The following is an 11,651-nucleotide window of genomic DNA, read 5'->3' on the forward strand; positions in this document are numbered from 1 at the left end:
CAGAGCAGAGTAGAGCGGAAGAATGACTTCTCGTGTCTTGCTCACAAATGCCAACAAAACCTCCAGTGTAGCTATGTTGGTGGAAGAGGGGTTCTGTCAACATTCATAACATTGTTTGTGGAGGTGATGTTCCTACACTGATCTACTCCTGTAGGTGTAGGCTGCATCTACAGCACAGGACTGTGTTGGCATACCTATGTTGACATAGGCTCTGTAGTACTGTAGACATACTCACACTTGAGCTAGGCTAGCAACTCATATGTAATAACTCAAACTAACTTGCAGTGAAGACAAGCCCTGACATGTAGGGGGAAAAAACTTTTCTCTTCTCTAGAATGCATTCCATGCAAAGGTTTGCAAGCATTTTACGTGTGTTATTGAATTAAGCCTCACACCATCACTATTACCATTAAGCAGATGGGAGAGGAAAGAGGCACAAAGCGATTTATTAGCATGATTTTCAGAAATGCAGAGCACTCACATCATACATTGACTTCTATGGAAGCTGTTGGTGTCCAGCCCTTTGAAATTATCAGATCATAAATGACTTGGTCAAGGTCACAGGGATTAAGGTCAAAGATGGGAATAAAACCCATGGGTACAAAACTGTTCAAGCCCCCAGATGTCCTGAGTCTTATCCAGATTGTCCTAGATTCACTCTTTGAATTCTGTACTTCTTGATATATCTAACTAAAACTAGCTTTGAAGCTAGGTTTTAGTGAAATATATTTTTTAAATCGGCTACTGGCGCTCTCAGAAACAAAAACTGGTTTTGTCATTTTAAAGAGACACTCAACTTAAAAATTATGCTTTTGTTTGAATAGCTTTCTATTGTTAAAGGTAATACTCATAGTATATTGTAGCTGAAAGAGAGCAGAGACACAGTTTTCTCTATTTTTAGTTTATTTTGTGGATAGTTTTGCTGTTTCCCTGTGTCAGTCTGTTTCTCATTTGTGAAAGCTTTTCACAAAGCAACAAGCGGGGATGGAAACATCTTTTTAAAAAGATGAAAGTGACTGTGTATCCACAAAAATTGGCCGGAGTCTCAGGAGCAAATGTAATACCTGAAAGTACTTCAAACTTTCTAAAAAAACAAACAAAAAAAGCATCATCTTTAATTTTCAGAGGCGCACAGCATATATGATGGAAGTATACCTGGAAGAAAGAAATTCAAAGAGCCACTAATTCTGGGCTATATTTTTAAATTGAAGTACTGTAGAATTGTATATGAAAAATTACTTAATAGTAATGTTGTAAGGAAAGTCCTCATCTGATGCAGTTTGTTAATTTCCTAGCATAGGGGAAACTTTACTATAATTAGTTTTATTGCACTGTTTGCAGGTTCAGTGTGGTGACTTCCCTCATCTGTTAGTGTATGGACCATCTGGAGCTGGAAAAAAGACCAGGATAATGTGTCTGTTAAGGGAGCTGTATGGTGCAGGAGTGGAGAAACTGAGAATTGAACATCAGAGCATAACAGTAAGAAATTTATCATGTGCATTTTTTAAAGAAAATAATTGTGTATATATACATCCTCTCTTTTATACACTACAATGCTGAGTATGTATTCCTATAGAGAGGTCCACAATAGTAAAAACGAAAGTCAATATAATTCCAAAATGTTCAGATTTCTTCACCTTGGTAGAAAGTTCAAGCTCACTTATAAAATTGGTCACTTGAACATTTTCCTTTGACCAAGTGAATTTTAGTTTGTCAGTCTCCCTCACACTTGCACTTTGTGGCCAGGCTGCACTGCAGGGTATGTCCTTAGCATTAAGTACTGAGGACCAGATTCTGATGTTGATTTCTTTCATGTTGCTTTTATTGGCATTACTTTGAATGTACTTGTGTATTTGAGATCCGAATTGGGCCCAGCGCTTGAATTTTTGCTTCAGGTTAACTCAAATCTATCAATTGAGAGTTAATCTATGTTGTGGCCCTTACTTATAAACCATTAATGTTATCTTTCTCCCATTTATGTTTGTCATAATTTGTTATCTAATCATTCCCATAGTGACAGTTTCAACAGGAGAAGAGATCTGTTTCAGTAATTAGCTGCCTGGGGAACAAGGCAGGCACTTGAAATCTATTGTTTAAGATGCTGTGTTATCAATTAAAAGTCCTTATTGGGAAGGAGAGAGTTTTAAGGGGTGACTGGATCAGTCTAAGTACTTACTTGGGAAACAGATATTTGATAATAAAGATCTTGTCAATCTAGCAGACAAAGGTATAAGAAGATCCAGTGGCTGGAAATTGAAGCTAGAAAAGTTCAGACTAGAAATAAGGCACAAATGTTTAACAATGAGGGTAATTAACCATGGGAACAACTTTCCAACGGTGGTTGTGGATTCTTCACCACTGGCAAATTTTAAATTGAGTGAACTCTAGAGCATGTCTTTTAGAAAAGCATTCAAACAGGAATTAATTCAGAGACTGTGACCTGTGTTATACAGGTCAGACTAGATGATCACAGTAGTCCTGACTACATAATAATGAATCTCTGAATCAGCAAAATCATCAGAGGAACACTAAAATTTCATAGTATGGTAAATAGAATTTCTCCTGTTATTACTTCTTAATTCCTTCAGCAGTGGTCTGAATATCATATTTGATATGGTAGGTAGAGCATTATCGCTGATTCTGACATCTTATTACAAGGTAGTTTTTCTTATTCATTGCTGTTACTTAAAGGAAATAATTTAGTAACCATTGCATCTATAGCACATTATCGTGTCCAGAATCTCTATTAATTCTGATAGTAGATCAACTCTTGTAGTAAACAGCCATCAATATATTTTTAGAGGTTTAACCACATCCCAATACTCCTGACCTCCATTCACATGGGGAGAAAGATGTATGAACCTGAACCCAAATCCAGGTCTTTTGCCATAATGCTGCTGCCAAGCTACTAGATCTGCCAATTATAATTCTTCAAATCCAAAAATTGACTTTTTTTTATATTAAAATAAGATGCTTTGAAATCTAACTTTTTTATTTTCTACACAGACACCCTCTAAAAAGAAAATTGAAATTAGCACCATTGCAAGCAATTATCATCTTGAAGTTAACCCAAGGTAAGTTCATAATAAAAAGAATATTTAATTAGGATATTATACTTGAATGACCATATTTTCAAAAAACCTTGACTTCTAAGGATTCAACCTCTTACTCAAGCAAGTAGTTCCTTTGAAGAAAAACTTTTGTTTGCAGATTTAGGCCCTAAATGTGCAGACCAGGTTTTTGAAATACATGATTTTGGATGATGAAAAACTTGGATTTCCTATATTCATCTAGTAGTTTGCTGTCTTACCAGCAGATTGTGCATAAATGTGAGTGTTAGGTCTTACAAACAGGTGGATCTGCAAATTCAGAGGTCAAGTTAAGGCAATTTTGAAAACATGGCCCTGAATGATTTTTATTTTTGTTCCCCCTTTAATAAGAATGCAAAAACAAATGTTAAAAGTAAGTGTGGTGTACAAAGTATTTTGTAATACAAAAAAAACTCAAGTGTGTTTCTGGTCTAAAATATGGAGAATTTTAGTGTTCCTCTGACAATTTTGCTGATTCATAGATTCATGATTATATAGTCAGAAGGACTATTGTGATCATCTAGTCCGAACTCCTGTATAACACAGGCCACGGGACTTCTGATAATATAAGTTGACTTTTTCCTAATGTTTTAGAAACTACTTATAGATATACAGAATTTAAATATTCTACTCCAAATGCAAATATCCTAAAATGTAGACTAACTACCTATTAAATGTATACAATACCAGTGTCTACTTTAGTGTTTTTTGGTTAGTATCAATGTTGTTTACCCTTGTGCTTTATTGATCGGAGCTAAAACCTAACAGTTTGAATAATTACATCTTGAATTGGACATATGTATCTTTCCATGTGTATGTAACTGAACAAACAACATATAAATCTGTGTTCTACTAATGTTCATGAATGTCAGTATCAGTACCACCTATAGAATTCTGATTGAATTATCACTCCATGTTCAGTGAAGTAGTATGGTACATTTAAGTAATATGGAGCACAGTAAAAGGTCAACGGAGAGAAAATGAACTTAAAGAAAAGGGGGTGGAAACCTACAGGTGTTAAATCTATTATAAACGTTTGTTAAAGCGGTTTTATTTCCTCCTCCAAACTGTTATACAGATTTCATCTGTGACATTCAGGACATTGCCTGCTGGTTACGTAACTTGCCATGGGCAGATGCTCTTAAATGGAGTCCCCTGTATGGAGAAGGAGAAATTGAATTATAACTCTGCTTTGCCTAACCTTCTTCACACTGAAATGTTTGAAACAGTAAAATAACATCAAGCTTAGCCTACCCCTTTGCCCATGGAATTATTAACCAGACTCTCTATTATAGTAGAGAGGTGCCTATATTAAAATAATTGTAGCTTAATCACTAAGAACCTTAGAAAACTGAGTCATAAGTTAAATTTTGTATTCCTGCACTAAATTTTCTGTATGAGATATTGATGACGCCTACTGGTACTAAACCTGTTAGAACATAAGATTTTTCTCATTGAAAGTGCCTTTTGTCCTGAATACTCTTGAAAGAGCTAAAGAACCTTGAGACAACTGATCATTCCGTCAGCTGTCAAACCACTGATATATCTGTGATGACACACATCATATATCATTTCAAGGAGTAGCAACTCTATCATCTTAAAATCACACTTAAATGCCAAAACATGCAAATTAAGATATCGTATGGAGTCATATTTGATTCATAACTTGCATATTAAGTGATGAAAAACTTCTATTGTGAAATTTGGATGTCCCCAGTTCCAAAGCAAAAGCTAGTTTTAAAATGAAAATCACTTTTTTATTGGTTGTAGCCACAGAGGTAGGCTTTTTAAATGTACTGCATTTGTGAGTCACTGAAAGTGTATGGTACTGGGAAGCCTCTGTATTCCATCTTGCTTAGTCCTGATATCAGTTTTATCACTTGTTGTTTGGCACCCAAATTGGGAATCCATACATTCTTTGAACTTATCACTAAATGTTGCATGGCATTTGGATCAACTGCTCAGTTATGCGGTCAGAAGGATCTAAAAAGCCATTGCAGAGAATGCATGGTTTTCTTTTGTAAGAACACTAAGTTTTTTGGTTGTGGGGGGAAAGTTGGCTTCAGTCCTATACCTGAAATAGCCATCCGTGACAATGGTGACACTGGTAAACTTCCCATTGCTGGAGAATCCATTTTTCTCCTACACCCTAATGCTTTGTGAGTTTCCCCTCTCCTTGTAATGACACCCCTGGAGGGTACATCTCCAGGGGGTGAACGAACTTGGGACCTTTGGATCTAAAAGCATCCAGTAGCTTGAAGCCAGTAGCAGAATCATAAGCTCCTATGGGTGGTGTAGCAGCTAGATGAGGACAGAGAGCCACACTTTTAGTGTGGGTTACATTGAAATAATTTAGAAAATAAACATGCCCATGCTTTCTGCTATAAGAGGCAAATCACCACATAGGGTGAAAAGAGAAGGGGCTACCTTCTTATAACGATTTCAGATAAAAAGAAAACTGGCAATGTTGGAGGCTGAGGAGGCATGCTTCAGAAACTTTCAAGCTGACACTAAACCTGCAGGTTCTACAAGATCTCCACTTATGATATCTCTAGCCCTTTCCATGGCCACATGATGTGGAGGACTTTATAATGCTGGAATCGGTGTTTGTGTTCAGTGAAAGCCATGTGTCCTACTGGCTGATTTAGCGTTTTTGTCAAAGACAAAATGGCCTTTTAGAAAGTTGAGAAGCAAGAAATACTGTATTTATATTGCTGGTAAGAAGAGATGTTAAAAGCTGATTTCTCATACCATTACATTAAAATCATGCAGGCACAAACATAATTTGTTGCAGTTCCTAACTGGTCTCCCTCCCCACATACATATAAAATGCAAGTCTATGTACGGTATGAGTTTCAAAATATTAGGACAATAGCTTGTCAATCGCCACTTAATGTACAGATTAAATGAATTCGAAACTCAGTCCATCTTGTGTTCTTTATTTAAAAAGCTACATTTTGGGCTTTTAAAAAAAATAACTGCCTCAGTTGCTACTTAGAAGAATGTATTGTAGATATGGTGTGGGCACTTTTAAAAGAAATCAGTGTTACAACAAAATCAATTGTTATCTGAACTCTTTGTACAGTGATGCAGGAAACAGTGACCGTGTGGTAATTCAGGAGCTATTGAAGACAGTAGCACAATCCCAACAACTTGAGACAAGTACTCAAAGAGATTTTAAAGGTTAGTAAAACAAGTTAAATGTGGGCCAAAACTTTGGAGGAGAAAAACCTCTGTGACTGTTTTGACCGGGTCTGACGATGTACTTGAGAAGTAAACATGTCTCTTCCACCTTGTATCTTCACCAGTTGCCTCAGACATTTCTCTCTTTATGGCTTTGGTTTGTATTTGACAGTGAAGACTATTTCTGTGATTGTAGCAAAAGATGTTGACGTCGCATAGATGCAGCTCTTGATTTGCTTATTGTTACTGTGAGCCTCATATCAGCCTTCCCAAAGTTTGGTCACTTTTCATGCTTCTTTGTCAGAGACTGGTGGCCATTATGGATGTATGTATGATGGTTGATAGACAGCCCATTAGTAGCAGCCTATTTCGTGTGGCATTGGTAGCAGAAGGAAATGAAGTAGGACTGAGTGTCCTTCATATGTATTTGTCACTTTCAGTTTCTTTATGCTGTCCCACTATGTATGAAGTGTTCAGTGCAGAAGTACTTCATACATGGAAGAATTACAGAGGGGAAGTGACTGCTAATCTAAAAGATACCAGTTTTCCTCTTCACTGTTTCCAAATATAAATTACTACAGCTGCTTTCCTAATAGAAACCAAGAAACCCCAAAACCAGAGATAAATGCAAAAAGAAAAATGAGACAAATCCAAGAAAGATGAGAGAATACAGTAAAGTAGAAATAATGTACTAGTGGTTCTAGCTTTGATATGCTATACCATTTTCTTCACAGTTCTCAGGGAAACATTAAATTTGAGCTATTACCAAACTTTAGCAATTTGCTACAATCCAGTAAAATATGCCCACTAACTACTTTTGAAACATCTTTGGATAAACATGGAGAGCAATGTGCATAAAGTGCCTCCAACGTTCAGCATAAGGGGTTTTCTACCTCCTCCACTCGTTAAATTAAAGTATGAGTTTGTAATCAAAGGAGTGTACTGATAAACCATTTGCTTTAATACTTCCTTACACCATAGGTTCTCAGAAAATTCAGCTGCAACCCTTCCTTAAAATTCTTGGGAAAACACTGCTAGTTACTGTATTAGCCATAGTATAAGCAGTACAGTGACTGTCTTGGCCTTCAAACCTAATTTGATTATTTGCATCACAGTAGCACCTACAGTCCCTGCCTTGAAGAGAGCAAAATGTAAATAGGCAAGACTGATGAAGAGTAGGAGGTAAACAGATGTAGAAGGTGAAGTGGCTTGATCAAGGTATCTCCTCATCTCAGTGACAGCTGAAAATAGAACCCAGGTCTTCTGAGTCCCAGCACAGTTGTCCATGGGACTACATTGCACCTTGCTTGCTGTATGCCTTGCTTCATTATCTTTCTAAAACTTAAACAAAAAATTACTTTTAAATTTACTGTGAAACTCTTCTAATAAGATAATTTAATCTTTTTTCCCCCTCTTGCAGTGGTGCTGCTGACAGAAGTTGATAAACTTACTAAAGATGCTCAGCACGCGTTGCGAAGAACCATGGAGAAGTATATGGCCACCTGCAGATTGATCCTGTGTTGCAATTCCGTTTCAAAAATCATTGCACCTATTCAAAGCAGATGTCTGGCAGTGCGAGTGCCTGCTCCCAGTATTGAAGATGTAGGTTTGGAAGCAAAAATGAGCCTCCAGTAGAAACTTCATCAGCCAAGTTTTTACTGTGTGTATGTAAAGTATATTACAGAAAATGACCCGTCTCTGTCTGTAGTCCAGGACTTGCCTTTGATCAGTATGCACAATATCCATTGAGTGGGCAAACTGGAGCTGCTCCCTTATACCTGGCTGACCTTTGCAAAAAAACGGTGGCTGTTCTAGAGATGCTTAAGCCTGAAAACAGTCTTTAGTGGAACAGTTCATAGCCCAAAGAGAGACAAGATGGATGAACTAATATCTTTTCTTGGACTTTATCCATCTTGTCTCTCTAATATCCAGGGACTGACAGCTACAACTACAATGCCTATGTTTGTTATACAGACACTCCCCGGGTTATGCAAACCCTACTTACGGAAATCCGGATTTACGGAAAAAATTCCGTAAGGTGTTGCTTTTTTTTTTTTGCACGTAATTGTTGGAGATACGTTCTCAACTTCCGCAAGGCGTTCCGGAACGGAACGCTTGCGTAAGTCAGGGAGCTTCTGTATCGTCATGGTACGTCTTTCCCATCTAGATCTGTCATGTGTTGTCCAGTGTGTGCAAGAAGGAGGGGCTGACTCTTCCTCAAGATCTGGCTCGTAGGCTAGCAGAAAAGTCTGGCAGGAATCTTCGGAAGGCACTGCTTATGTGTGAGGCTTGCAGAGTCCAGCAGTAAGTCATTGGAGAAACTAATGTAGGTTACTCTTTGTAGAAAAATACACATTCGCTCTAAGCTTGTTGCTAAAATATGAGAGATTACTTGTTGTGCAGGTATCCTTTCACTTCAGATCAGGACATCCCTGAGACAGACTGGGAGGTATATCTGAGAGAGACTGCAAATGCTATTGTCAGTCAGCAGACTCCCCAGAGGTAGGTGGAGCTATTTGGTTCTAACTGTAAATTATTAGGTTATCAGAGTACTTATGAGCGTAAGAAGTGTTTTATATTAAATGTTTTGTGGCATTTTAATAGCTTTGTACTGGAATGCCTGTGCTTTGCATCCAAAGTAAATGGGTTTAAAGCCTACAGGAGATGGCTAGATTGGATTTCAAAAACTAGTAAAGTTAGCCTCTGTCACAAAATAAATAAGCAGGACACACTGTTATGATGTGATTGTACTGTATTTATATATCCATTATAAACACAGACCAGGTACCCTGGAGTTCTGTAGCACTAGTCTGAATTTGGAAGCCAGTTCTGGTCTGTTTTGCTCTAAATGATAAAGTGTTAAACAAGCTAAAAGTTACTTACCTCATGGTATTTAAATCATGACTGAGCTTTGTAGCCAAAAGTATATGGAAGGTTTGGGGAAAAGTATTCTGATGATTTGCCCACAGGCGTATAAGACTTCAAAATTGAGTTAGACAATAAAGTTGTCCTACTTTCTGGATGTGGTCTCATTTCTTAGTTAAAGTGAAATAAAACATTGTTGCTACTGTGATCGTCTAACATAATTTCGCTGTATTTTCCTCATTCTCTTTTGGATTATTGGGCCAGTGTTTCAAATTGTTCTGACCCTCGCTTAGTCTCATGCTCCATTCAGTTTATCCTCTGCTTAGTATGCATTAAAATGCCACTACCAACAGCAGTCTGAAAACATCTAGTGCTGCCTGATGTTGCTTTGTCTATGAATGTTTTGTTTCCTAGTCTCCATTCAAGTCAATAGATAGTATCATGATGGAGCCAGAAAGCATCTTTACTTGAGCCATTAACACATGCATAAAGTTCTGGAGTGTGCTTTACTTTGTTTGGCTTGTTTTAAATAAGTTGGTGGGTAAAATCCACATTCTACCACTGCAGTGTTGTAGGACAATGACAGTATTTCCATTAACTGCAATATATTCTGAAAGGCTGGAAGGCCTGGTAGCTAAAAGTTTTTTTGATCATATACCTGTACTATTATTGTGGATTTGATACTGATGTGAAATTTTAGATGCAGTCACTGACACAGGGTACTCTCCTTTTTCCCCTATGACTCAGTGCCGGTGTAAAGTTATCTAGAAGATTTAAACTTGTACATTACAATAATGAGCCAGTTATTTTTCTTTCATCAAGCCATTGTGTGGAGTCAAAACATTGAAACCATATGAATGGTGGAGGCCATATAGCCTGAGGAATCTGGCACTGATCTATTAAATGGCAGTTTCTAGCATACAGATCTGATTTTTCTGCTGTATTATCTGTAAAGATCCAAAAACATTTACCTCTTCAAATCCGTCATCTGTAAGGCAAGTTTTTCTTCAGACATAAGGAACAAGGATTGTCTTTTGTTGCTGAGAGTTCCAGCATATAATTTTCTACTTCTTTACAAAGTATCAAACCAGATCTTCTGGTTGAAAAATTTGACACTTCAGTTACGCTGGAAATTAAATCCATCACCAAATGCAATGTATCCACAAATTTTCATATCTTAATCTTCTTCAGAATGTCTCTAATTTGGGTGGCATCATGCTCTGGCCCAATTTCTGTAGTTTGTACCAAATGATGATGATTTTCAAACATTATCTCAGTACTCTGGCTTGCGTAGTAACCTAGCCTACATGGTGAAATCTATCAACTACAGACATATTAATGAACCCATCAGCAAGCACAATAACAAAAAGTGGTAACTGGATCCTTTGTGGCTCCCTTTCAGTTGGATGCATGCAGTTAAAGTTTTTTTTAAATAGTATTGACTCACTGGAAGAAATGAAATTGAATAATGGAATTGTAGATACTTATTTTTGGTTTTGCTTGATCTAGAATCATTTCAATGTGTGTGTATGCATGTGTGTGTGCGTCTGTCCTAGTGAGGCAGCGTGGTAGATGTGATTTTTAGTCGCTGAACAGCTCTTTGTAACATTGTATCAGGTAACAAACTGGCTTGTTCACAGCACTTCTATTTCCAGCTGAAAATGGTGGACGTGGTTGTTCTTTTTCCATAGTACTATGAAACTTTCCTCTTTAGCTGTGAAGAGCAGTAGCGTTGGCACTAGTTCTCTGTTGCTCTGGTGCATTTATGGTCACAGGAAACAATTGCCCATTTTTTAAATATATAGTGCTGGCAGAAATACAATTGCACTATTTTGAAGCCCTAATGGGAGGCATGCTCCCTATGATTCCATTTAAACTCAAGTGCCTAGCCTTCTCCCTGCACCTCATTTAACTTGCCTAAATTAATGTACTCTGTTTTAACTGTGTATTTATTTATTTATTTAATTCACATCCATAAATTATTGGGCCATAGAGACCAATGGATAACTTCCTCCAAGCCCTCCCTAGAATCTTTGGGGAAGAATCCTTTATTTTTTTTAGTTTTGTAGGTGTAATTTTTAAGGAAGAAAGCTCTTGTGTTGTCACCTAAGAGTCTGACTCATAAGCTAGATATCCACAGTAATTGGAATGGAGTCAAAACTATATTTAAAAAAAAACAACAAAAAACAATTCACAAGGCCGAGAACACACATAAGTGACATAAAGGTAAAAATAACAGATGCCAAGGCACTGTAACTGTTGTAAGATCAAATTGTCCCTAATACATTTTCTTTGTAAAGGACAAGCTTCTTCTGTCATTTCCTCTACCTATTCACATTCCTCTTCCCAAATTACCTTCCTTTTGTAATGTAGCTTTTTTTTTTCTGTGATCTGTATCATTGCTGTATGATCTAGAGGGGGGAAAAAACAGCAATCACCCACAGTAAGTGCTAGCACTTCTGGGTATCAGACTTCAGATAAGGTGAGACAAAGTGGCTATCAAGAGGCAGTTAT

The 11,651-nt window shown here is 37.3% G+C and overlaps 1 protein-coding gene across 1 annotated transcript in view; it reads left to right on the plus strand.

The window, feature by feature from the left end:
• The window catches only part of LOC112117709 (replication factor C subunit 3), a 20,355-nt gene that overhangs the window by 1,169 nt on the left and 7,535 nt on the right, over positions 1-11,651 (plus strand). The window contains 6 exon segments of the mRNA XM_026653431.1: positions 1,280-1,479; positions 3,007-3,074; positions 6,175-6,272; positions 7,693-7,874; positions 8,440-8,576; positions 8,676-8,910. Coding sequence (XP_026509216.1) covers positions 1,280-1,479; positions 3,007-3,074; positions 6,175-6,272; positions 7,693-7,874; positions 8,440-8,576; positions 8,676-8,910 — 920 coding nt within the window.

The sequence above is a fragment of the Terrapene carolina genome, unplaced genomic scaffold, assembly GCF_002925995.2.
Source record: "Terrapene carolina triunguis isolate 2854851 unplaced genomic scaffold, T_m_triunguis-2.0 Scaffold139, whole genome shotgun sequence".
NCBI classification, from domain to species: Eukaryota; Metazoa; Chordata; order Testudines; family Emydidae; genus Terrapene; species Terrapene triunguis.